At 43.7% G+C, this 26,943-nt stretch overlaps 2 protein-coding genes across 2 annotated transcripts; both read right to left on the reverse strand.

Annotated features, from left to right (window-relative positions):
- Positions 1-453: 453 nt before the first annotated feature.
- Positions 454-20,758, reverse strand: si:ch1073-335m2.2 (msx2-interacting protein). The gene is made up of 17 exons (XM_042707744.1): positions 20,286-20,758; positions 18,383-18,703; positions 14,539-15,027; positions 12,090-12,250; positions 11,695-11,895; positions 11,292-11,443; positions 10,975-11,100; positions 10,749-10,862; positions 10,539-10,652; positions 9,921-10,021; positions 6,707-9,702; positions 3,218-3,337; positions 2,446-2,972; positions 2,260-2,352; positions 1,912-2,106; positions 1,574-1,732; positions 454-1,376 (listed from the first exon to the last, which is right to left on the reverse strand). The coding sequence occupies exons 1-17, from the start codon at positions 20,366-20,368 to the stop codon at positions 1,242-1,244; spliced, it is 6,087 nt and encodes a 2,028-aa protein (XP_042563678.1). The 5' UTR covers positions 20,369-20,758; the 3' UTR covers positions 454-1,241.
- Positions 20,759-20,823: 65 nt separating this feature from the next.
- fblim1 (filamin binding LIM protein 1) lies at positions 20,824-26,099 on the reverse strand. Its single transcript, XM_042707745.1, has 8 exons — positions 25,872-26,099; positions 24,299-24,669; positions 23,822-24,033; positions 22,550-22,670; positions 22,257-22,426; positions 21,922-22,100; positions 21,625-21,745; positions 20,824-21,344 (listed from the first exon to the last, which is right to left on the reverse strand). The coding sequence occupies exons 2-8, from the start codon at positions 24,663-24,665 to the stop codon at positions 21,231-21,233; spliced, it is 1,284 nt and encodes a 427-aa protein (XP_042563679.1). The 5' UTR covers positions 24,666-24,669; positions 25,872-26,099; the 3' UTR covers positions 20,824-21,230.
- Positions 26,100-26,943: the final 844 nt, after the last annotated feature.

Raw genomic sequence — 26,943 nt, forward strand, 5'->3', positions numbered from 1 at the left:
CATTCTAGTTCTCTATTGATTAAATATGAATCATTCTAGTTCTCTGTTGATACTGATTAAATATGAATCATTCTAGTTCTCTATTCATACTACTGATTAAATATGGTACTGCTGGTGTAGGGTCATGATTATTTCATTGTAATGGCAGTTAGCGCTGCTAGCACACAAAATGCTGATGATATCACCAAATGGTAATTATTAAAAACATTTATTTGACTTTAGATAAGCTTGTCTGGGACAGAATAAACTGCTGAGAACAAGAACCATGCAGATGAAATGAAAAAATGAATCACAAATGTTCAATGTTTTTTTTTTTTATTATTTGAGTAACAAAATGGGAAGTGCCCAGAACAGCCCATCCAAGAGCTGGCAGCCTACGTCCTAGTTAGTATTTACATCACAAACAATAACGTCTCATGTTCGTCTGTGGTTCGTCTCCTCATCCAGTTCAATCTGTGGTTTTGACAATAGGATGGCATCTCTGGGGCTCCAACCATTTTGTTTAAAAGTTTAAATATTTAAAATATTTACAGTCCAGCCATCCGAACTCCAAAATCCTACTGCTGCTTGTCTGATGCGGTGTGAGGCCAAAAGTAAACCTGGTTAAGTAGCAGAGTGGAATCGGGAGCTGTCTAAGTGATGGGCTTTTAAAAAAAAAAAGAAAAAATTTCATTGGGTGGAAATTCCTTTGAGGGAATTTACCGCAGTCATTTGTACATAATTGCTATACTGAAAACCAAAAATGTATTGTACATGGTTATTAGTATTCCGTTTGTTTTATTGAAGCCAAAATCTCTGTAGAAGGAAGAGACAAAAGAAGCAAATCCACTTTGATGGTAATTTCTTTGTTCTTCAAACATCCTGATTTTCTCAATGTATTTACCTTTGTAGAAAAAAGGAACAATAAAATAACACCAACAATAAATACAAATACAGCAGAGAAATGATCAGATAAGACTGTACATCGTCTGGAGCGGGGCCCCCGTGTTGGCCTTTCCCTGAGCTCCTCAGAGAAACACACAAATACCAGGCAGGAAAGACTGGATTAGGGGAAAAAATGAGAAAGAAAAAAAAAAATTACGAATGATAGAAAAAGATAATGTTCCAGAGACGGACTTTACATTTTTCAGGAACTCCCAGCTCCAAAAACGTGCCATTATCCTGATGATGAAAGATGTGTCCAGGAGGGTAGAGGGGGTAAGGAAAGGCAGAGAAGGTGGCTGAGTGAAATATCCAATAAGTCACACAGAGGTGATGACGATCATGAGGTGCTGTGGACAGATACTGGAGATTCTACTCAGGAGGTCTGGTGCAAGCCGTGAAAGATGGCTCTCCGAGAACTCACATGGCGGAAAGATCTGTAGCACGTAGGCTGGCTGTGGGGGCAAAGGGGGAAGAGTTCACTTGTCTCTCTTTTATTAAGAAAAAGGGATGCCAGACAAACATGTGCAAATTTAAAAATGCAGGTTCATATTTCGAACAGTGATTGGAAGAAATAAACAAACAAAAAATATTGTTTACACCATTACACCATCATGGCCGTCAACACAACATTACATGGCTGTCTTCTCACCTGATTGGAGCCTGGGTTTGGGATGTTGATGATTCCTGCAGCCAGCTTGGCCTGCAGGTAGTTTATGAAAGATGTTCGGAGGAACTGGGTTTGGCTCCGGACATCGTCTTGGTCACGCCCACAAGGCATGGCCAGCAACAGGCAGAACTCACTGTCACCCTAATGCAGAAAAAAAGGTGGAATATTTGACTTAATCGGTTAGTAACTGAAGGCAACTCTGCCGCCATCTTAATTTTAAGAATGAGTGAGTTCATAAACTCATCAGCAAAGACCACCACATAATGTATTACTTTTGGTTCCAAAAAAGTTGCATAATGAGACACAAAAAGAAATCTTACAGTCATCCTTCGAGCCACACTCTCCAGCTGTGATGCCTCCAATCTCATTCTCTGGACAATGCGCAAGAGAGCACCTCCCTCCTGCAAGGGTAGAGACCGCACTGCAAGGGCCTTGTTTCCATACACAAAATGTAACTGGACTGCAGCAGTATCGTTCTTTAGAGCTATTAGGCCTTGCCAAATGATGGGATATTTCTGTTGAGAGAAGACAAGACACTAGGGTTCAAACTTATATACAGACATGTATACATACATACATACATACATAATATATATATGACCTGACTAACTGCAAAAGTATACAAGTATTTCAAGTACTTTTACTGGTCTTGTATTCTATTGACTTACCGTTAAAAGCTGCACCATGTTCACAGACTGGTGTTCCACCTGTTCCCCTTTACCCTCATTTGGTGTTTGGCTGCGGTCTGGATCTTGAGGAGCCTTCCAACAAAACATTGAAAATTAAAATTAAATGGGACTTTATATTAGCCTTCAAAACATCTGTTTAGATTGAAGCAGAAAAGCTTCTCTTACCTGTGAAGATGCAATGTGCGGAGTCTGGTTGATGTTCAAAGGTGAATTCTCTGCAAACTGCGAAGGGACACCTCTAATATTGGTATACACGGCCGGGTACTCTTGGAACGCTGGGCTCGTTCCTGATGCCAGTAATTGAATTCGTTGAGGTGAGGAAATGGCAGGCATAGCTCCACGGATGCCAATAATTCCCTCTTTAGTGACAGGTGAAAGTGGCCTGTTAACCTCTGATGATTTCAAGGCGTCCCTCTCAGGCACATTTTTTGCCAGTAGGTGAGCCCTTGGGGACAAGGAAGCAGTTATGCTGGTGGAGCTGGATGAAGAGGGAACAGGTTCAGGACCATGGTGCAACTCTGAGGCAGGGCGCTCCCCCTGCTGGTGATGCATGAGTACACGCATATCCCTCTGTGCAATGTTGTAGCGGTCTAGTGGCAGACCACTATGTAGAGCTCCACGATATTCTTGTGGCAAGGTTTCTGGCTTAAGGGGGTGGCTGTTGGTCTTCCCAAGGCCTGGTATCGTCTTGTCTCTTCATCATTTGCTTCATGTGCCCTTGTATTGCCAGGATTGACCTTCAGGACCATATCTCTGCCCCCAACTGCCTGAGGAGATGTTGGGCACTGTTGGGGAGGCCCTGACCATGGAGATGACAGTGGATCAGAATGCATCCCATAATTCATCATAGCCAATGGTGGAGTGTTCACTCTAACATCTCCTTGAGACAAATGTCCCATTGGAATGGTCTGGCCAACACGGTGTGGTGACATTCTACCTATGCTTCCATGGGTGCTGTGTGGAGGCATGATGACTGACTGCTCTGAGTGATGGACATTTGGGACATACTGAGACATGGGCGGTAAGCCAGAGGGCATGGCCTTTGGAGAGGAGGACCCTATGGGAGAAGACACTTTGGTAAAAGGAGAATGAGGGTGGCCAGATTTCCGAGGAGAACGAGGCTCTTTAATTCCACCAAGGTGAGTGGGAGCTCTATCTGCAGGAGTGTTGGGTAAGAACCCAACAGGATTACCAGCCAACGAGGGAAGGTGGGGGCTTATGGCTGGACTTATAGCAGATGCCCAGGAGGGTTTAGCCCCATCACTGAGAGGTTCTGCTCCTTCTGCTTTCTTTGGATGCTTCATAAGCATAGAAAAGTCTGAGTGATGGTAACCCATAACTTGTGGACTGCCCCCAGATTGCGGCAACCTTTTCACAACCCCACTCTGACCACTTGCTTGGTATGTTTCAATCTTGTCCAAGGAATTTTCTTGTTTGGTGGAGACACTTGATTGTGTCTTAAGGGAATGCCCGTGATCTGATGGAACAAGAGGGCACTTGGCACTAGGGGTCTGGGCATAATGATCTGGTTTCATCTGAGGCATGGAAACCAACTGCTGAGACTCCATGTCCGCAGGGCTAGCTGGTGGAATCTGGCTAATTTTTGCACTAATCCTCTGTGGTCCTTCCATTTTCTGACCAGAGTGACTAAGCACCACCACACCCTCTGAAGTGTTCACCCTCAAGCCAGGACTGGGCCCTGTACCAACAGTTGCACTTTCAACTACAAAACGTCCTGCATTTCCTCCTTCCTCTCCCATAGTTGCTCCATGGTAAGTACTACTCTCCTCGATACTGGTCTGAAACATTTGCTTGGGAAGTTGTTTTTCACCATACGGGTTATTCCTTGGGATATTTGCCTTTTCCTCAGACTCAGGAGTGTTACAGATACGACTTATGACTGAGGTGGCAGTGGAGGCAATGACAGAAATCACAGTTTTCTCACCAAAAAGCTGTTTGGTCTCTGTTGAAGGGAGGGAGCCAGGGGACCGGACAACAGGTTGAGCAGGCAAAGTTGAATGTCGACTTTCTGGCAAAGAAGTCTTATTGGCTACCATCTCTGATGGAGACACACTCTCTCTCGGTGGGTGTGAAGTCATGTTTCCCAGTGCAGTGCTAGTACCTGACAGAGGGATATTTTTAGGCTTCATTAGAATTTTGCGCAAGTCACTGGAGTCAGGGTCATGGGTTTCAGGTCCAGGGGACACGGTTTGATTTTCTCCTTGAGCTGCTGGTACCATTGGGGTGTCCCTGGACTGACTAAATCGGTCTGTTGGAGAGAGAGGAAGCTTGTGTGTGGGTTTTAGGCATAAAGATGTTGGGGAGAGAGGAGTACACTCATAGGGCTGTGGTGGTTTAAGAATAGTTTGACTTTTATTCACAAGGCCTGCAGATCTTCCATGTGTGGGTTCATCATGAAGTGGTTCTTCAGTAACATTGTCTGTTAGATGTGACACATTCAATTTAGAAGGGGAGGTAATGACTATGGATGTTGCAGAAGGATTCTCTGTAACTGTTTGCGTGTCAGACACAGGATCTGAACCCTGGACACTGGAGTTGTCAGGTTCTGCTACACTGTCTTTAACCGAATCCTTTCTGCTGGCAGCTGGCTTTTGACTTTTCGACTTCTTTTGTGTTTTAGCTCTGCCTTTAGCTCCTTTCCTAGGAGACACTGTGGAACTTGTCTCCTCCTGAATAGGAGCACTGCTGGAACTAGGTTCTACAACCTTGGAATCTCTTTGAAATGGCTGGATTGCTGGTTCCGACGCCATAACAGTGCTGATGGCTGGCTCTTGCGGCAATGCGCAGGATAGGTCTTCAGATGTGATTGAATCAATGGCAGCAGCAAGTTCAGTTTCACTGGCAGGATTGGCAGGTTTCTCAACCTCCATCGGAGGCTCTGGTTCCACTGGAACTGGAAGTGGAAGTGGAACCGGAACCACTGGACTAGGTCGCTCTGTTCGGGGACTTTTGAATGGTTGAGGGCTAGGACCATCAGTCAGTTTAGCTATGTTTTCTACAGCTTGCTCAAGTTCGAATTCTCGAGATAAATCGTTTTCAGCTGGGTCGGTCATTTTAGAGTCTGATGGTTCCTCATCCTTATCACTTTGTACAACTTCTTTTTCTTGAGAGCTTTCCATAACTTGATCTTTGGGTGAAAGTTCTGCTTTTTTGTTCAAATCCTCCACCTCAACATCATCTTCACCAGATTGAAGCATTGCTTTGACCTCAGTCATGTCAAGTCTGATTCGTAGATTCTTAAGAACAAGGGACTTGTCTTCAGTTGGCAATTTAGTATTTCGAATCAATCTTGTAGCTTTAGACTTCCCACTCTTTTCAGCTTGAGGAAGTTCGTCCACAACAGGGGCCTCAGTGGGGTTGTCAGTTTTGATCCCAGTAGTCCCATCAGTAAGAACACTATCATCTTTTTGTTGCTCTTCCTCTGTGCTCTGTTTTGGGTTATCTGTGTTTTTTCCTCTTTCTCCTGGAGAAAGATCACTCTGGGGTTCAGAATCTAGCATATTAATATCCTCAGAAAGATCTACCTGCTGGTTGGTGTCAGAAAGTTTGTCCCCTTTCTTGCTATAAGTGCTAGATGTAGGTGCCTGCGATTTTTGTGGGTGGGGAGAATGTTTACCTTTAGTAGTTTTCAAGACAGTTTCGCTGTTCCCCAATTCTATGCCCTCTACCTCTTTTGTCTCTGCAATTTTGGACTTCAGAAGTGATGCATCTTCTCCCTGGCGCCGATTCTTAGGAGGGCGCCCTCGCCTTGAGGTTGTTGGTACAGCAAGTATGTCCTGGTCTGACTGTTGTGAATGTGCTACTTCTTTGTCCCCTCCTCGTTTCCTAGCTGCACGCGGTGACTCTACCTCCTTACCAGCCTGTGTAGTAGACTCATCTTCAACTGGAGTGGCATACACAGACCGCACGTTTCTTCGTCTTCGTCTTTGTTCGGTGACCTGCTCTGTGTCGGGGCCCTGTACAGGAGATTTACTTGTCGACTTGGAGTCAGGAGTTGTTTTTTCTCCTCGTGGGGAAGAGGCACGTTTCAACTTCTCTCTATCAATTCGCTCACTCTTACGTGTGGCTTGTTTGTCAGAACTACTTGGGGATGCCAACGGAGTTACAGGCATTGTGGGAGAAGTCTTTGTCTTCTTATTTTTCGATTTTTGTGGTGGTGAGACTGGCTCCTCCACAGAAAAAGTATCAACAGAATTATGGTCAATCTCTTGTTTGACTCGTGGTTCATCATCAATGGGACTAGATTCATGTTTCATGGTCTCCATGTCTTCAACAGGAGTTGGGGAGGCATAGTTGGGAAAATGTGAAACTTCAGGTTCAGGCTTGGGTTCTGTCTTAACCTTAGTCTCTGTTATTTCACTAGGCTTGGATTCAACACTAGATATTTGCTCCTCACTCATGTCACTTTTGATGGATGGTTCATGTTCATAGCTCATTGGTTCTTTTAACTCTGTCATTCGAATTTCAGGTAATACAGGGCTGATGGAGGGCAGCTCTTCCTCTTGCACATGCTGGGGTGGAGGCACATGAGTCTTTTCAGATTCATTTTCCTCCTCTTTCACTGACAGATAAGAAGACTTGGGTGAATTACTTTGAACAATATTTTTCTCCAATGGAGGCGACATCTCTTTAGCTGACTGGGCCATCTGTGGCAAGGGGAGTAGCTGAACAGGGCTAACTGGTTTCGTTTCAGATTCTAAAACTGGTTCAACAACATGAGCAACTGGCTGTGGCTGTTCTTGGGGCTCTTCTTGTGGCTTACCCATTCTGCTGCCATCTGTGATTTCTCCTCTCTTGGCCTCTTGCTGAGGTTCTTTGAGATCTTTACCTTTTTGATGTTGCAATCGTGTCAGCTCCAAGAATCTGCTATGAAATAGCACAACTGGTTCAGAGTCGGCTTGTCCCTCTACTGCACCTTGCTGAGTGGACTGGTACCCAAGACCTTGTTCAGAGTCCTCATGCTTTCGTTCAAGGTGCTGGAGGCGTCTTGAATCTTGTTCAAAAATAGAACTGTGAAGAAAACGAGAGGCAAAAAGTCCCCTTCGCTCATGCTCCTCTGGTTTTGGTTCCTCCTTCCTGTCATCTAGCTTATCCTCAGACTCACTTCGAATCTTCTTTTTCTTCATGGCCCATGAGGGCATTGGCCGTGGTGTTGACTCCACCTTCTCTGTATCCTTCCGACTGCGTAAACTAGCGAAGTGGGAGTCATAATCCAAGAAAGACCAGTTGTCTTCCCTAGAAGATGACAAGGACTTTGCCCTCTCAAGAAGAGCTTTGGTGTCTGGTGTAATAGTCTGGTCCAGTGCAAAGGAATAGAATTTATTTCTTTCCAGAGAGGCGGATAACTTTGAGTCAGACAGTCTGTCCCCTCTTTGCCTCTCTGGAAGAGAAAGAGATGTAGAGGGCATTGGAGAGTTTGTTTTGTGCTCTCGATCCTCTTCAGAATCTGACCGTACCTCCCCAGGCTCCAAATCGTGCCAAAGGCCGTATTCCAAATTCTTGTGTCCTAGTCGTTTTCTTCCCGAGAAACTTAGATCAGGTAATAAATCTTGCTTCAGCCTACTCTCCCAACGTTTCTGTGAATCATCTACACTGCCATGTAAATGAGTGCTAAGCTTAGCCAATTGTGTGGTGTGTACTCTTTTGACTGCTAGTTCTAAGTCTGGGTGAACAGTTTCTTCAGATTTTGGAAGCTCTTTAACATCTTTGACAGTCATAAGATGGGGCATGTCCATAATTTCTTCTTCAGGATGTTGGGAGGACTGTTGTGGTTTCGGAGAGTTTGCGTTATTCCATTCTGAATCTTCACTCTTTGGCCGGAAGCTCCTGTATACACGCTCTCTCTTGCTGCTCACATCCAACTCAAAAGTGTCTTGCTTCTTGTTTCTAGAGGATGGAGAATTGTCTGTAACATCCTGAGGTGGTTTCCCTACTTCATGCACTAGACTGCGATGTTCCAAGTCTTCAGCATCCAAACCCTGAGGACTGCCTGGTTTTCCAAGTTTATCAGGCTCCTGGAGCTGCTGCCGTAGTCTGCGTTGTTCCATTTGCTTACGGTAGCTCTGGGAAAGATCTATGTCAAGAGAGATATATTCTTCCCTGCCTTTGTTTTCCTGATCAAGATTATCATCATGTGAGAACCCTCTAGAAACACTAGGACCAGACAGATCCTTCCCAGAGTCAAGATCATCAAGATCTGATGGTTCACCTTGTCGTACCACTGAACACAGACCCTGCCCTCTCATCCCAGACATGGAAGAGGAGTCTTGGTCTTCTTTAAGTCCGTAATGAGAAGTCCCCCTCTCCAGTTTGGGCTTTAAATGTTCCCTCTTCTGTGTCTCTTTTTCAAGTGCCTTCACATCTTCTGTCTCTTTAGTAAGAGTTGAAGTTGCTCCAGACTCTGGGGACTGGACACCCTCATCCTCCAATCTACTCCTTTTCTGTCGAATGGTTTTTCCACTGGGATCACCAAAGCGCCTTTTACGAGCGGCTAAACGGTCTGACTCCAAAATTAAATCTTTCCCTTCACTTCCAAGATCAGGTTTTAGGTGTTTTTTCAGTCTGCCTTTTCCATCCCTATCTGATGCATCTCCCTTTCCTGCATCAAGTCTCTCCCCTTTCTGGGGCTCTAGACGGGACACCTGTTCAGAAGGTGAAGGCTCATCATCACCCTTGTATCGTGATTTCTCAGGAACATCCGTGTCTGAAACTTTCCCTTTATTTGAGCTAGCATCCAAAGAAGCTTCTTTGTCCGTCTCTGAATGTGAGACAACAGGAGATGGCATTTTCCCTCTTCTTGACTTGCCTCTCTCCCCCTTCTCCTTGTCTCCTTTGTCCTTGCGTCTCCCCCGCCTGCTTCTCTCAGCGCCTGCAACACGTTCCTTCTCCACTGGCTCAATTTCTCTTTCAAGACCCTCAGTCTTATATTCCACTGGGGACTTCTCAGGCTTTTCAAACGGTGCTGGTGGAGGGGACAGCGAGCTACAGCTCCCACTTCGCTCTGAAGAATGCCTGTAAACACGGCGCTCAGTCTCTCTTGGGACACGCTCAGAAGGAGATGGTGAAGCACTAGGGGTTATAGGACGTCTCTGATGAGAAGGGCTCCATCGACCACGGTCAGCCTCAAAGCGCTCACGCTCTCTCTCTCTTTCCCGCTGAATGTAAGTGTACTTGCGCATGTCCTGCTCAAATGGGTCACGGTAATCTCTGTACTCCCGGGGATCTTCATGATAGCGAGGGTCAAAGTGTTCACCTTGATAGTGCTCTAGTTCAGAGTAACGTTCCCGGCTCCTGCCAGGGTATTCACGTCGAGGATCTTCAGGGTAAAGGCCTGGAGTACGCACATTTTCATAGTATGCTCGCTCTGCTGTGAATTCATGAAAAGGAGGCCTGCGTTCTTCTCTGTGTAAAGAAACAGGATCGAATTTAATAGGGGGCGACCTTTGAGTTGAAAATCACTCTAAGCATACTTTGCGAAATGAAAGTGTCACACATTTTTATGCAAAGCATTGTTTATGTTGGGACCACCCCAAGAAAAAACTGACACTGTCTACAACCCTTCAACAAGTCATTTGCTAAGGAGAGTTTTCACATCAATCCAAATCAACATAGGTTCTTACCTCCTCTCTGTTGGGATTTCATACAAGTCCCTTATGTCCTGCCCAGAGGCTTGCATGGAGCGATAGAAGGCCATTTGGCTCTCTTGACTGGCAAAATCAACCTGCAGGAACAATCTCTTGGTGAAACACATAACACTACACAACCCAGAATCAGGTTTTATTGGCCAAGTAAGTTTGCACAAACAAGGAATTTGACTTGGTAAAGTGACTCTCAGTGTGCTTACACAAAATATACAACACAATACAATACAATACAATACAATACAAACAAACAAACAGTGCAATGGACTAAGGACCACCATGAACAATAGTTTACCGTTGCAATAAAGTTTCTAATTAAATGTCAAATATAATGTCTTACCGAATGTTTCTAATTAAATATCAAATATAATGTCTTACCGAATGTTTCTAATTAAATAACAAATCTAATGTCTTACTGAATGTTTTGTACATTGTGGAGCTGTGCCTTGTTTTGTACATTTGTATTATAATGCAACACCTGATTCTAAGTAACTGATCATTTCTGTTGTATTGTATATGTGCATGTATCTATATCTATATACACACACATATATTAAGAATGCAAGAGAAGAAACACTAATCCCAGCATTGTCTTACTTTAATTTTGTTGCCACCAATCTTCCAACCTTTGGTCTCTCTAACAGCTGCTTGGGCAAAGTCAGTATTGTTGTACAAGACGAGAGCCATTCCTTTCAATCTGTCAAACACTACCTGAAATTAAAAAGTAAGCGCAATGTCAAAATATTACATCTCTATACATATAGGACATTTCTAGAATTACTTGGGGGGGAAAAGAACTGTATTGACCTTGACCACAAGTCCATAGCGACAGAAGTGTCTGTTCAGGTACTGCTCTGTGATGTTAGAGGACAAACCATCCAGCCAGACACATGTTGTGGGCATACTCTTCCCGAAACCAAGCTGAAAATAAAGTATCGAGTAAGTCATAATGGTGAAGGGGTATGTTTGAGTGAATTAAACTAGAACTGCATCGTGCAAATTGCAAAAAAAGGAATAGATAATATGATCAAACCTTTAATCGGTTGGCTCCAAGGTACTCTCCATCCATCTTCTTTATAGCCTTACAGACGCTCGCAATGTCAGAGTACTGAACAAAGGCATACTGAGGAACGCCATTAACCCTTTTGATGTCAATGTCCTAGGTGGTAAAACAAGAGATATATATATTATTATTATTTTTTTATCCCGATCTGCACTTAAATAAGTAATAATATGTATCAGCCACAGACAAAACAGCATCTTGGTTAATCGCCATTCTGAACACTTTAAACTAAAGTGTTTTTGATAATTCTTCACCGCACTTGAAGGAAACTCATACAAAAAACATACCACTATCTCCCCAAAGCGCTGAAACACGTCCAAGAGCTGCTGGTAGTTGGTTGTCTTTTCCAAATTTCCAATAAAAAGAGTGCGGGTCGCTTTTGGATGAAATTCATCGATTCTTCCATCCAGAGGCCGGAATTCATTCTCACTCTCGGTCTCTGTAACAGATATAACCAAATTCACTATAAAACCAAATCTAGGTCAAAAGCTGGTGTATGTAAAATGGTGTACTGAATTGACCTAATGACAAAATGCATTACTGTAGCTCAATTTACTGACTGAGCAACAACTTACATTTAGCCTTAGCTTGTATTGTAGATACATTAAAGGTTACATATAATTATTTGTAAAAGCCGAGTCATGGGTAGCGCCCTGACTTTTATGGAGACAAATGCAAATCGATTCTTACCTGGGCCATTCCAGGCAGTGACCTCAATCATCATGCCAAAGAAGAGTTTTCCTTTGGAGACAGTGAGTGCTTTTTCCTGGTCCTCCTGTTGCCTGAAGAAAACTAGTCCGTATCGCTCCTCCGACGCCCCGTGGATCTGAACAGATGTCACCTTCCCGTACTTCTTGAACTCGTGGAAGAGCCCGTCCTTCAAACTCGTGTCTATAAAAAATATTTTGCATTAGGAAATCTTCACGTTAGGAAACAGACACAAACTAGACTACTTGTAATTTGGTAATACAGTATTTTTTTGCAAGCGTCTACATTGGAGAAATTTAGTCAAGGGGACAACGTTTCTCTCACAGTTTTAACAGACTGTTACGTGAACCAATGTGTGTAGTTGAAATAAAGTCTACCTGTAGAGCGCACAGGTAGGTTCTGAACCCTAATGCCAAAACTCCTGCGTGGCTCGTCACCGTCTATGGACAGGGGGGGAGGGGCCGTGGGTGCATGTGTGGCGGCTGACTGCACTGAGCGTGCTCGTGACCCCCCACTGGAGCTGCTGTTGGAGTCACTGCTGCCAATGACACAAACACAAGTTATTTTCTGTTTAGAATCCGGTAAACACTAAGCTGTGCTGGAAGAAGGATGTTCCACTGAAGAACACTAGTGGTTAGGTTTAAGGTGAATGAAAGAAAAAGTGTCAAGCCAAATCCTGTGGGCATGACAGTACCTGTGACTGATCTATTTTGGTAAGAGTAACTCTTATGCATACACTAGTGATTCCAAAACTTTTAATGGCAGGAACCCCTTTGACAAGGCCTCCCCCAACCCTCACAGCGCAAGGATTGAGATGCTTATATAGGATACAAGATGCCCATTAGCTTTTCCATAGCTCGTCTTAAACATAGTTTCTATATTTGAATAGCTAAAATTTTCAATTTAATGTCATCAATCAGTTAAATTTAAATATTTGATCAGTTAAACTTTTTTTTTTATTTGATCAGAAATCTTGTTCAAGGTCATATCTGGCCGGATCAACAAACGTTATATTGGCTATTGATTTGCTGTGTATCATTCCATTCTTTGGACCGGTTTATGTTATGCGCCGCTCCACTGCATTAATAATTAGGCTAAACGGTAGGCCCTTACCATATTACAAAAGTACGCTATAAGATCACCAAATAGGTTATTACCGGTTACAATGCTGCAAGAGCACGGTCATACTTAATTTGACCAGTAGTTGGCTGTTTATGGTTCTCATTACCCCCTTTGCTGTAAGTCTATGAGCCACTGAGGGTCCCACCCCTCATTTTGGGAACCACCGGCATACCTTATACTAGATTAATCGGGCCGATATCTGCCATTTTGAGTTAATCGGCATCGGACTACCATCAACCGATTATCAAAAAATAACATAAACCGATTTTCTTCATAGACGGTGCTCATATACATATAGCGCATGCTAGTGGAAAGTTTGCCAGCAGTAGAGTAACATTAATAGCCAGCTAGCAGAACTATTCTCATGTGGGCAAAGCCAGCAGCACCCGCTGTCAACTGAGGCAGAGAATGAAGACAGGATAGATGAACCTCTTCTCTCGTCTCAAGTCAACAATCTGCTCTCGTAAGCGTTTGATTAGATAGTTATAAGAAACCCAATGTTAGTTACAAACGGTTGCATTTCTAATGGACTAGAGATAGCTTTGATTCAACAAGTGGGCTTACGATAACAACAGTCCGAAAGCTAGCGTTAACATGATCAGCTTACCAACAACGTTAAGGGGAACGAATGTTATGGGCTTCTAGCTAACATAATGTTTCTGCACTTGTGTGCGTGTATCTCTCCCTCTGCGCACGTGTGTGTGTGTGGGTGTGTTTGTCTGTGCTTCAATACACAAAGCTAACTTGGCAGTGCTTAAACCCTCTGGGGTCGTCTACGATTGCAAAAGCACTCGTTACTACGGTCCTGCAGCGATAAAAGCGATAGTTTTATTTAGTTATTTTCTCAATTTTACAAACAGCGCTTTACTGTTTTGGGGAATGAGATCGCTGGCAGCAATGTTGACTTTCTCTCGTCTAATCACAAGTTGAGTTATTGGGCGTTGCACAAAGAGCTGCACCATTGACGGTTCCAAAATGGTGTATCGCCAATTTACAAACGTGATTAGAGATTTTGAAATCTACTGAAAGATGGAAGCGACCTTCAGAGAGTAAACAATGTTACGGTAAGATCAGCTTGGTGGAAGTGATGTCGCAGGCAAAAATGCCAGTTTCCATATTTAAAAAACATAAAAACACACCAAGAAACAAACAAATATTTAACCCAAATACTGACCATGTGTTTTTTTTTTTTTTTTTTTACAGAATTTCGTTTTTTGATTACTTGGACATTTTTTTTTATTTAAAATAAGTAGAGTGCAGATCTGCATAAGCAAACAGAGACAATAACAGTGTTAAATAAATGTTAATTTCAGCAATTTTGTGTGTCATTTGTCATTATTATTAAATTGTTGTATTTTATCAGATGCAACCCCCCCCCCCCCCCCCCCCAAAAATGATATAGGCATTATATATCGGCCTCCCTGTTCTCTAAATATCGGCCATTGAAAAACCCATTTCGGTATATCACTACCTAATAATCACAAAAGGATGCAGTGAGACAATGATTAAATATTATTTCTCTTTATAAAACCATATAGCTATATGAAACTGGTACCAGACATACCAGCAGAACATATTTTAAAAGTAGTGTAAACAATTGGCATAAATGAAAACACGTTTCCCATTGGCAACGTTCATGTAGGATAATACAAAAAATGTGTTTACTCATGTTCACAATTGTGCCTCACACACACTTATGCCTACCTGCCACTACCCGTGCTGCTGGTGCTGCTGACAGAGTCCGAGCTGGATGATCGGGAGCGTGACTGTGAGCGCGGGCCTCTGCTGGGGGAGACAGGGGCTCGTTTGGGGGAGTGGGGGGTTTTGGAGGTCTGGCCAGTGGTCCGCTGGGGCGAGGGGTGGCGTGACTGTGAGGAGTGTGAAGACCGGCTGCGCCGGTGGTGGTGGTATGTCCGGTCTACTCGCCGCCCCCGGTCATCACGGTAAGGATCACGGCGTGTGCCGCTGGACAGTGCAAAGGGGTCACGCATGCGTGTCTCAAAGTGAGGCTCAGGGGCCTCAAACCCACTGGCCATGGCACTAGCTGCGGTGCCAGAGCCCACAGCCGAGCTAAACATGGCACGGTCACGGTAATAGTCTGTGTTGTAGTGGCGCGGCCGGTCAAAGGCGGCCCCACGTTCATGGTGACTGTAGGGACTATGTTCATAGGCACGCTCTCGACTGTCAGAGCTGCTGCAAGACAAACAAACAAGAGATGGAAGCGTCAAAATCTCGATTATAAACGCTCTATTCTCTTTAAAAAAACCTGCTTCATGATTTCTCCATTGTCAGCCTTCACCTAAAAGACCAAATAGTTTAGACTTTTATTCCAGCCATAAAGATAAAAAATACATTTCGTACAAATTATTTTATTTCATTCCATTTCAGCTTTCAAGTAGCATGTGACCTAGCAGCAGTGTGTTGAAAAAGATGAGCTAAACCCCACCTGAATTCCACACTTGCCAAGGGAAAATCTATTACCGCCAGCAATTTTGAGTTATATTTACTAGGTATGGACCGATACTACTTTTTTCCAGACAGAGTACGAGTATTTACGTTTCAGTACCTTCCAATACTGAGTACTTAATAAGGCAGTATTTCTACCATAAAAGTAACAATTACCATCAAAGTCCAATGAATTTGAAGAACGGTTATATTTTTCATCAGATGCACTCTGGTTGGTGCTATATAAAATAAAACGTATAACAGGAGGCTATTTCCAACCAAAAATAAACATAAAACTGTGTAAACAAAACAGTGGAATTGGAGCAAAGTATTGTCCCGATAGTAGTATCGGTGCACCCCTAATATTTACAGAGGTTTGTCCTCTGATCTTGAAGACCACTGCACTTACTATCTTAGTTTTGATGGCATGAGATTTAGAAATTTGTATAACTCAGTCAAACTGCTCTGACCAAGGTAATCTCACTCAACAGGGAGACCAATTATGAAAACCCTTTAGTCTTTGGGAACTAACATATGACTAATCCTTCAATGCAACAGTAGCGATTTTTGCCACTATTCTACAGACTGCCTTTCATACATAAACTATTCTTATTATAGACAGAGTACTTAAGTGAGTGGAAACTGAGTTTGACTTGAGGATGTGGGGTAAGGCTGAACGATTAATTGCATTTGCGATTTAATCGCGATATGATAGAACGCGATTTTCTAACCGCAACGTTCGCGATTAAAAAACGTGGTCACAAAAAAAAAAAAAAAAAAAAAAAAAAAATTTAAATACATTTTTTTTTTTTTTTTAAGATGGTACATTTTGCACACAGTGTTTAAAAAGTGCATGCCTAGTGTTTATACTTAAAATTACTTTTTTTAAATTACTTAAATGCACAGTGGCAAAGCCACCGATTTGTTGTTCTTGTTTCTGTAATGAGCAGTTAAATAAAAATGTAAAATGTGGGAAAGAATATTTTACACAAAATGTATCTAATATTGTGTTGGTCATATTTAAATCATTCATTACGTTTTGTTGGGAAAAAAAGAGGATAAAAAAAAAAAATCGCATATCGAATCGCAATCGCAATATTTTGGTAAAAAAATCGCAATTAGATTATTTCCCCAAATCGTTCAGCCCTAATGTGGGGACACCTTCATATCTATCTGCAGAAACTGGCATATCTTCATGTCTTCATGTGATTTAGCCCTAACCCCTAACCCTATTACAAGTTTCCTGATTTACTGGCCTGGTATGGTGAAGACCCTGTCCCTTACTAAATAAAAGGTGAAAAGAAAAGGTAACTGAGTGTGACAGAACAGGGGGGGGGGGGGGGGGGGGAGAGAGACATGCCAGCTACAAGTTCTAAAAGTTAGTGGGGGTGAAGGAGACAAGGCACACCTGGGTTAGCGGGGCAGAGAGGGGGAGACAGAGAGAGAGGGAGGGAGGGAGGTAGAGAAAGGGCACAGATGTATAGCGCAGAGGACAATACCAACCTTTTCAGAGCAGTAACTCAACCTACTAATCCAATATACAATCTAGGTGGGCAATTGTGTGAGCCAAAAAAAAGTACCAAAAAAAAAAAGTTGGGCAGGCGGAAAAAAAGTTGATAGCTTGATGGCAGTAGTCTTCTTTTTGGCAAAGCATGGAGGAAGCCTTGGGTGGAGAGGGTATTATCCAATAAAGTATAGGTTCTGGATATTCAAAACTGGTCTTTTTCGTCAGTGCCGAGAAAACGTATACTGTTCAAATTACGATCAGAAAATATATCCTCTGGGAGGTCCAAAAAAAAGCTTCAGGACAGCCAAAAGTACAAACTTTTGCGCAACAAGTATATCCAATTTCTTCATTAGAACGGGTTATGGGGGATAATCCAAATCTTTGGCCACAGTTAGTTCCTTTTTCAGTCATCTTCATGATGATAAGTAATTTATTCAATTACATCTACAAACTGTGGTTGGAGAGATCATAATTCCAGTCCAGTACAAAAAAAATCTTGTAGTGGGTTTATTCCATTTAAAGGAGTAGATTCCAGATTTGGCAGAAAGCACTAGTCAATCCAACGGAAGACTTGCCTGAGCCCTAATTAAAATTCCATTACCTTAGATGCAAATGTAGCAGGCACCTACATCCACACCGAACCACAATAATAATCCGTGATAAGAGCTGGCGGTTACATTCCAACATCCAGAGGAGTTAGTCCAGGGCAGGCCTCTTCTCACCTCGGAAAGGCATGATGTCTTCAGATGTCTTCATGGACCTCAGGTGAGGAAAAATCCTCCATTTCAAATCGCCCCTTTTTTCATCTTTTTACCCTAATACCCTCCCGTTTACATAATTAGCAATGTTTTATTAAGTTACCATCCCTACAGGAGTGATGAAACCGTGGAGCCCAAGATGACGTACTCCACACATCATTGGTACATCCATGACACTCTTTGGCATACTGGACCTCCTCTTATAACTGCTATAAGATCCAGAAGAGACGTATCCAGACCTTCCTCGCAACCATGAGATTAAAAGAGTAATCTCAACGACCACATGTGCGATGAGGGAAATGGACAGAAGAAAGAAAAAAATGATCCCTAATCTTATAGGTGTACCTGAAAGAAAAACTACTTTCATGTTTAATCCACCAGGTACCACGTCGCATTCCTGGACCGCGAAATCTTGGGTGGGATAGATCCAATTTGGCTGGGAACTCCTAATATCCAAACCACACGGGGATATTCCACCATGTGTGATACATCCAACTCACCAGGAACGATAATTTTCCACACGCGTATTATCCAATTTGAAAGAGGGTTATGGGCTCACACCGCACATCCAACACATCGAATGAATACATATCACATCCACACATTCTTTCAAATGATAAAACAAATGGCTTTAGATAATTCCATGAGTGAAGTCGGGTCTCTGTGAATGAAGATAGAATCCCTAGATTCTGTTCTATGTCAAATTGAAATGGATTTGTTCTCCTTATTCTCCTCTCTTTCATAACCCAAAATATACACCTCTTTGATAGTGGGAAATGGTTTAATCAGACCCCTTGGCTTCCCTTGCACTTCGGAAAGGGAGCCCACGTCCACTTACCCGTCTATTCTGCGTTCATAGCGTCCCTCTCTGCCGTGGAGGGACACGGGGGGCCCATAAACAGGACCAACCGCGGCCCGTGAGAACCCCGAAACGTCCCTGGCGTGACTGCTAGAGGGGGGGTTGTCCTCCAGCCCTCGCACAGCACTGGGCACTGAGCCGGGTTCGTTGTAATCAGTGCGTAGGTCCCGGTCCCCCATCTTGTTGACAGCATTGTGAGCCTTCTGTGCACTTTTGATGTCCACAAAATCCACAAAGGCCGCCACCCCACCCTCTGAGCCACGTTTCCGCAGGACCTTGACACTCTCCACGCGGCCATAGCTGGAAAACAAGAGAAAAGATGTCAAAGTTACCCTGGGGTCACACAGTTTGGGAGGAAACCGTCTTTCCTAAATCTAACAACTCAAAGTACTGTGGGTGTAGGCTGTAAGGTATCCAACTCCATTTAGCCCCCAGATCAAGAGCAATTCACTTAAAGTCAATTATTTTGGGGGGAGAGAGGGTTAAAAAAATATTCTTATCAATGAGTGCCTGTTGCTCACTACAAATGAAGCAAAACATTACCTTTATAATATGATACAATATAACAATAGGAGTATGTTAACATGAGATATGTGTTTCTCAGTATTGTGTGAATCCCCCATAGCATGTCTAAATTATGCCCAAATGGATAAGTGATTACAGACCAGAAACGCAGACTTATCATGTCTACACACTATCGTGGATGAATTTCCTGTTAAGCAAGTCTGTCCAGGACTATGGCCGTAAACGCAACAAAAACTAAATTTTACGGTGTGGTTCGCTTTGTCATTCCCTGTAACAGGAACGAGATAGATCGCTTTATGTCATCCAAAATGAAGTCATATAAGTCCAAATGTAATTCTAGTATTAGGCAATGTATCCGATAGTCTGGCGAACACGCTTGTCTCGTACACAACCCGTGAGGAAATGTCGACTAATATAATTTCTTCATAACAAACCAGAAATAAAAAAAACATTACTATACAAAAACACGTATCTGGGTGATTCTATATTGTGCCTCCATTTCTGGTATACGGTCTCTTTTCATCACGTTAAAATACAAAGTAACCATGTGTAACTTTGGCGTTGTAGCTAACTAGCGTCTTCATGCAGGGAAACAACTCGGAGGACAGCAAGGTAACGTTACAAGATGGCAAGACGACATTGCGCCTACCAATGGATCAACAGAGCAAGCTGATTTATCCGTTCAGCATGGAGTAGCGCCTTCATGTACTCACATGAATGAAGGGCCATTTGCAAAAAAAATAAAACACCATATATACTGGCTAGAAACGGGTTATTTCGATGCGAAACCAGCCGGTCCAACAGAAAGCTTGGTTCCCCTTAGCTAACGGTAGCTAGCTAGACGTAGCCAGCGAGATGGCTAGCATGGCTGGTACAGTAGCTAGCTGTTAGCTAGCCGTCCCTTATCCACCTGGGGAAAAAGGGACTCGATGTTTGATCTTTGAGACTTTCGTGCAAATTTAGTCCGTGTAAATGTTTAACGGTTCGTATGAGAACATTCCGATTGTGGTGGAAATAGACAAATCGCCAGAAACAAATGTAGCTGTCATGCTAGCAAGAACGTCTCCTAGCAATCCTGCTACGAACTATTATTGCTAGCTCGCTTACCGTTAGCTAGCTCGCTGGTCTCAATGTAACGTTAGACTGCAAGTGGCTACTATCAGTTGAACCAAATAAAAACACGATGGGTGCAGCAATAGAGTATTTAATACCTACTGTGAATGTTAATGTTGTATTATTGAAATGTCCGAATCCAATTTCGTGTATGTTCTGCGGATATGCGCTCCATGCTAGCAAGCTATTAGAAATATTGGGCTATAGCGCGGGCTGATTCCATATACCCTCTTGTGTAACTCACCGTTTAAAATGCTCAACAATTTTCTCCTCTCGAACATGTTCGGGTAAATTTCCCACCCAAAGGTGTCTGGTTTCCCGAACCATCCTGATCGTTGTGTTTCCCGTCTATACTCATATGCTCTCACGTTTTTAATCTCCGCCGGTGGGAAGTCCGCCTTGCTAAACAAACGCCTTTCGACTCGGTGAAAAAATGATCCAGGCCCTGCTAGTGAGTCTAGCCCCAATCCTATCGAATGCGTGTGAACCACTGATGACAGGGTGCGCGCCGCGCGCAGTCCTACAGCTTTGACGGCGACTGTTCTCCAGCTATCATTTCTCGTGACTGGCGCGTTCCCGAGATCATGCGACATATAACCGAATCTTTGCAGCAAACAATGTAATTTCTACATATTTGGAGTTCGTTTATGTTCTGGATATCCTGCAGCTAGCGTAAAATATCAGTTACAAGTTACATTTTCATATTTAACATAGGCGACAGAACTGAAAAGATGTTTCACTACTAGAGCAAAAAAGGTGGATGTGACCAATATTGCCAAATGTTTACTTTCTAGTTTACTTTATTAAAATGAAAAACAGGAATGTTCGATGTATTCACGCGATATAGAAAATACCAACATTTTGTATGATTTAATGAATAAATATCTTTGGTGCATTTAAATTGATGGTGCTCACAAAATGTGCAAAGGATTAAGCTATGTGAAAAAAAATAGATGGGTTGCTTGCTACATTAGACATACATGAAGGTACATTTTATATGAACATGAATATAAGTTTCCACAAAAATATAAACATATTGTAATTTTCAGTGGTTCCCATGAATCTCCCATGAAGTGGGATGTCCCCTCAGCTGATTTTAGTTTTGAGATCCTTCTCTTCTCCCTCCATCTCAACTTAGGGTCGCTCTTGTTTCGTTCGCTCTGGTTCTGGGCTTGAGCTGAGTTTGGCTTCATTGCTGTGCTCTTTGGACCAGTGTCAAGTGGCAGGGTTTACAGAGGATCTGACCCTCCAGTGGGTGACAGCCCTGCTCATTAGGCTCTGGAGAAAGAACAAGCCTGCAGACCTGGGTGAGGGAGAGAGAGAGAGAGAGAGAGAGAGAGAGAGAGAGAGAAAGAGCGTTTCAGTTTGCTCTAAAAACCTAAATTGGAATTTGAAATCTACATAATTGGAAGTACTTATGTGAATATGAACATAAATGCACAGACCTACTCAAGCACGCTCTGTCATCCCATACACTGACGCGCACACACTTTAATACCAATAGCATTCATTCCAGACGTACTCACAAACACACAACTGATGCACACACAACTGCTTTGACTTGTTTCAGATATGTGCTCTACCTCACAACGGTAGCAATCTTCATGGAAGGAACGTCCAAGACACTCCACTGTGAAGCTGTCTGTGCCGTCCTCTCTCGGAATGATCAGCAGTTCACAGGCACTACACTGTGGGGCATACTTCCTGCAGTATTCAAAAACAAGGAAGTGATTGTCAGGTCCACCCCACTCCTGCATGTTTCAGATAAGTGCTGCATTAGTGTCAGGCACTTTTCAGAGAGTAAGTTCATTCCATTTTCAACCACTTTTAATATTCAAACTTGTAACAACGTTGTTCCTCTTTTTCGATTACTTGTGTACCTGTAGTAGTCCTGAAGGCAGTAGACTTCCCCAACCTCTCCCTGTGCAAATCTCTGCTCTCCGATTGGCTGCCTGCATGTTGTACATACAAAGCAGGATGGATGATAGGCTCGCTCCAAGCCACGAATCACGTGGTCCTTGATGACCTCACCGCAGGCCCAGCAGAGCTCCAGGCTGGCCTTTGAGAAAGGCATTTTAACATCAGTAGGTTAAGTGGCATCGCTCTGTAGGTTCATATGAATATGCACGTGTATTGTGTGCATTTGTGGTCATTTGTCAGTTCAAATCGAATGATTTGCTGTAAGAGCCGGAGTGATGAAAATAGTAGCACGCACCTGGTAGCACTCCTCACAGAGAGGTATCCCAGCTTTGTTATAGTACAGTTTGCCAGCTAGAGGGACGTGGCATTGCCGACACTGGAAACAAGTGGCATGGTATGTCCTGTTTAAGGCCTCGATAGCAGATTCACTCAGAGCCACAGATTTTCTGCAAAAGCCACACAGGTCTAACAAACGAAACAAAATTAAAGCAAGTTATACACGAATGAAAACCAGCAGAAAGAAAACTGGACATTTAATTGACTAGAATCACAACAATACACTTTTCAAAACTTTGTGTCGTCATTCACCTTTGCTCTCTCGTCCCACGTCATCCCCCATGTTGTCCGGCTGTGTCTGAAGCTGTTCATTTGTCTGGCCTCCACCAGAGGGGTGTCTCTCCACAAGCTGTTTCTCGGCGGGAGCTCCTGCCTGTGTGGCAGAGGTTATGATGGTTCAGAGGACGGTAGCTATCCGCTTTGTAAAAACTCAGCATCATCCAACTTAATCACGGTCACATGTTAGATTGTACAGGCTTCAAATCACTCTTTGAATTTTGGAAATCGCAATGGGTTTGATCCAGGAAAACCTGATGTATTGTTTAAGTGGCACAGCTCTTGAAGATGGCCTTAAGTCGAGAGAATATGATAATCATTAGGTTTGAAGGAATATTAGATGATTGATCACTAAACCTCTCTTGACTGGAGAGACATCTGTCAGTATATTGTCCTTATGTATTTATATTCATTTGTTATAATTTGTGCAGTTTTTGTATTTGAAATATCAGTCACGATTAACTTGGGACAATTGGCCTTCTATTTGGGGAATTCAATCTAAATTCCATATTGTGCACTTCTTCGAGCCCCCTCCCTAAAACTGATTTTCCTGTCATTGTGTTGTGGACGTGCGCCCACACGCGTTGTGTCTTCTTAGGTCTTTCAGGGTTTCACAGGAAATGTTACAAAAAATACAAAAAGCACATTACAAATCTGCTTAACTCAGAAAATACTTTCCATAGAACAGAACTCCAGCCTTTGCATTTTTGAAAACCCTGTGTATTTCTATAGGGAGGCATGCTGTTTGCTGAGCTCAACCAACATAGCTGAATGCTCGCAGGGCCCCATGGCCTGGGTGAGTTGTGAACAGAAATGTGTGAATTCCCTTCTGACCTTGTGAGGGAACACTATGCTCCCAGCAGCAGTGCCCGAGATTAGGCGGCTGCAATAGCCGCTGTTTTCATTGCATCTGCCACAAGACTGAACCCACAATAATGGTGCAAAGGGGAGCGTTAAATTTCACTGAGCTGGAGAAAAACAGCCGAGATCTGTGTATTTGGTTAAATGCTCTGTTTCTTTTGGTAAGGCTAAGAAACACAGAGACAACAAAGCACAGGACATGCTTGTCTCCAAAAAAACAACTGCACCCCAGCTGCCTCTATGTACCCCCTTCCACTCTAATCTAATCTGCAGATGTACTTATTTGACACTGCTCTCCAGAGTATCACAAGTCCTCCAAAAACCATTGGAAACTCTGTGGAAGTGTGCTGTCACAACATGCTGTTGGACTCCCATAGTGGGTTATGCTATGCTGGTCTTGGGATGGGAATGGTTGTGTGGAAACGAGAGGTTCTCAAGGTCTGGATAACTTACCTCATGTGTTATGGTGGGTGGAGGGGGCTGGAGGTGAGAGGGGGTGAGATGGGGGCTGTGGATGGATGGAGGAGGAGGTGGGGGAATCGCAGCATCAGCCAAGAGCTCCAGGGGGGCGGTCACAGGGGGCGGAGCGGGAAAGAGCTCTGGTATAAAAAGATCACAGTGGAATGATGGGTAATTAGATGAACAGGGTGGATTTTTCCATCTGTCAGTACCACTATGATAATCCCTTCACAAGCACTGACAGACAGACTTTGATTGAAATACTATACAGAAACACTTGCCTTACAAAGATTGATGGCTTTGACAACACTCAGGAGAGTGCATAGATAGAACTAGTCAGCATATTACTGCACCAGAATACCATATACTCTTTGACTAAATCAATATTGTCTGGCAGGAGATTACCATCAGAAGTGGTTCCTGCTGTGGGTGGCTTCTGTTTTGGGCCCTCTCCTCTGCCAGGAACTCTGTCCTTCCCCACGGTTGTCACAGGTGAAGGGGGTGCTGGGATAGGCTCAGGCGCTGACGCTGGGGCAGGTGAGGGCAACTGGGTCCTGTTGTGCCCGTCCTGTGAGGCTGCCGAGGGCCGGCGCTGGGCAAGCTGTGGCTCACTGGGGCTGTAGCCGGGGCTGAGGGGCAGGGCAGAGTTAAGGGGATCTCTTGCCTTAGTGCTGTGAATGTGGGAGTTAGGCGTGACCGTGGCGCGGTACGGTGAGGCCAGAGTGATGAACACAGAGGACACCATCCTCTTTGCGGGTGCGGCAGACATCATGGTGCTGAAACAGGAGGATGGAGAATAGCAGTCAACACTCCTGCTCCTAACCAAACACGCAGTCATACTTTTACTCTAAAATATAGACCTCTCATGGTTTAGGCCCTCTGTCTACGGAATACATGGAGGAATGTATTCAGTATTTCAACCCAAAAAAATCAAGTACTGCTAACTTTTTTCTGGTGCTCCAGTGGGAGGGACAAGAAAACCTCTGTTCTTTTTCTTTTGTAATATTATTACTGCCCTGGACTTGCTATAAAAAAAAAACATGTTTGTTTGGTTTCTGTTATTTTTTGTTCATATATCTGAGCAGGCAGTGGAACATTGCGGTTGATCTAACCATTCAGGAAGAGAAAGTAAGGCTCTTTAACACCCTTTTATGAACAAGCTGGTCAGTGGAGACCCACCCACGGCACACATTTCCTCACACCAACTATAATCATATTTGCGAAAACACCCGCTGTCACAGACACATGCGTAAGAATAACAGCGTCACCATATCTACTGCTATGGTGTAGTGTTTATTCGTTTGAATGTAGCCTTTATGAAAGTAGTGTTTAAGCTCATGTTCAGTACGAGCACTGGCTTCCTGGTGTGTATCTAAAGATCAGATTTGCCAGAATTTGCTCTGATGTTCCAATTCAGCTTAGTTGTAACTCAGAACTTTGGTTATCCTTTGGTTTCCGCGATTGCATGGTCAGAGATGGAGGTGTAGTGACACCTGGTGATGACCCCTTGTGTGGGGCAAACGTTTGGAGGGTGATCAGCTGAGAGTCATAGGACGATAATGTATCTATACAGAGTTATCAACGGGGTTTATACTCAAACCAGAATGATCTGCCTGGCATGTGGTATTGTTTCATTTGCCAGTACATGTAAATGTTGTGCTTCTACACACTTTCATTGGACAATACAAAACACATAGACACATATAAACAAATGCATGTAGGCATACTGTATGTACTGTATGTGTCCAGTGTACCTAAACATGGCAGGAGTGAACAAACAGTATAAATCACAGTAATACTTCAGCCCACAAGCACAATCCCCCCCCCCCCCCCCCCCCCCCCCCTCCCTCTGGTCCAGTTGGCACGGGTTCATCATATTCACTATTTTGTATTCAAGTGTTTAGAAACTAAAGTGAGATCACTGTTTCCTTAGAGAAAAGAATTGCATAACTCAACATGCAGAACCCAATCTACATACCTGTTGGGAACGCGGGGTTGGCTCTCGACTGTGGATTCCTCCTCTTTTTTTCTCTCTTTCACTCCTTCTCTCTTTCACTCCTTCTGGGTCTTGAAGCTCCCGGTCGGCCCCACTATTGTCACTAACAGGGCCGTCACTGAAAGAGCAAGAGAGAGGGCTGTCGTAGAACGGACAGCTATCTACAGAAAGCCACTCCTTTTCCTCCGCTGCTTGCCTGCTTGCCTCCCTCCCTCTCTCTCTCTCTCTCTCTCTCTCTCCCTCCCTCCCTCCCTCCCTCCCACTCTCCTACTCCCTCCCTCTCCCCCGCTGAGTGACAACACTCCTTTCCCAGCCGTAAAAGGTAAACAGTTAATCACTGACAAAGCCCACTAAAATGCATGACACATGCACACACACTCATTTTCACACAGACGTCTTCTCACAGAGACACGCACACGCATGGGTTTCGCAAGCACTCATGAAAACATAGCCCAAGCTACAGACATGCACATGCACTAAAACTCAAGCGCTGATAGCCAAGACATGATGTATAGTACGTGCTCCAAAGCGTGCACTACTACGAGGCATGCGTGTGCATACACGCACACGGGCGCGCACACACACACACACACACACACATCCCCCCTTTCCTCTCCTTTATCTCTGAGAATTCAGCAGGATGTGACTGGATGTGACTGTACCTGCCTTTTCCAGCTTTGCCCCTCTGATTCTTTTCTCCGCGGCTCCCCGTTCCTCTCTCCCTCTCATTGTTCTGTCACTTTTATTTTCTCTACCTCCCTCATCGAGTCTGCCCTCTCTCTCTTTTTTTTCTGTTCCCCTTCATTTTTCTCCTCCCATCCCCCAATGCCAAAGCTGTTGCCTCTTTTGACTTTTTCTGGTAGTATCAACTTTGCACAGTTTTCCTGTTGTTTTGTGTCTACACAGAGGAATCCAAACAAAGGATTACATGTAAAATGAGGCAGGTTGAGACAATTCTCAGGAGCTCTCCTCGTCAGTTCGTGAGGGTTGAAAACTGAGACTGCGGACAGATTCCTAAAAGCAAGAAGGTAGGAGAAAGGCAGGGATTGTCTAA

Source organism: Clupea harengus, chromosome 5 (genome assembly GCF_900700415.2).
Source record: "Clupea harengus chromosome 5, Ch_v2.0.2, whole genome shotgun sequence".
Classification (NCBI taxonomy): domain Eukaryota; kingdom Metazoa; phylum Chordata; class Actinopteri; order Clupeiformes; family Clupeidae; genus Clupea; species Clupea harengus.

Bases quoted from the DNA above. Each gene is read 5' to 3' on its own strand.
- si:ch1073-335m2.2 (XM_042707744.1), bottom strand. From the start codon at position 20,368: ATGGTTCGGGAAACCAGACACCTTTGGGTGGGAAATTTACCCGAACAT. The intron at 15,028-18,382 runs GTAAGTGGACGT...TTTGTCTTGCAG, and splicing joins TATGAACGCAGAATAGACGG to CAGCTCTGACAGTCGAGAGC. The intron at 10,653-10,748 runs GTCAATACAGTT...TTTTAATTTCAG, and splicing joins GCTATGGACTTGTGGTCAAG to GTAGTGTTTGACAGATTGAA.
- fblim1 (XM_042707745.1), bottom strand. From the start codon at position 24,665: ATGATGTCTGCCGCACCCGCAAAGAGGATGGTGTCCTCTGTGTTCATC. The intron at 22,427-22,549 runs GTGAATGACGAC...TTCGTTTGTTAG, and splicing joins CGTGGGACGAGAGAGCAAAG to ACCTGTGTGGCTTTTGCAGA. The intron at 21,746-21,921 runs GTACACAAGTAA...TGAATACTGCAG, and splicing joins TGCCTTCAGGACTACTACAG to GAAGTATGCCCCACAGTGTA.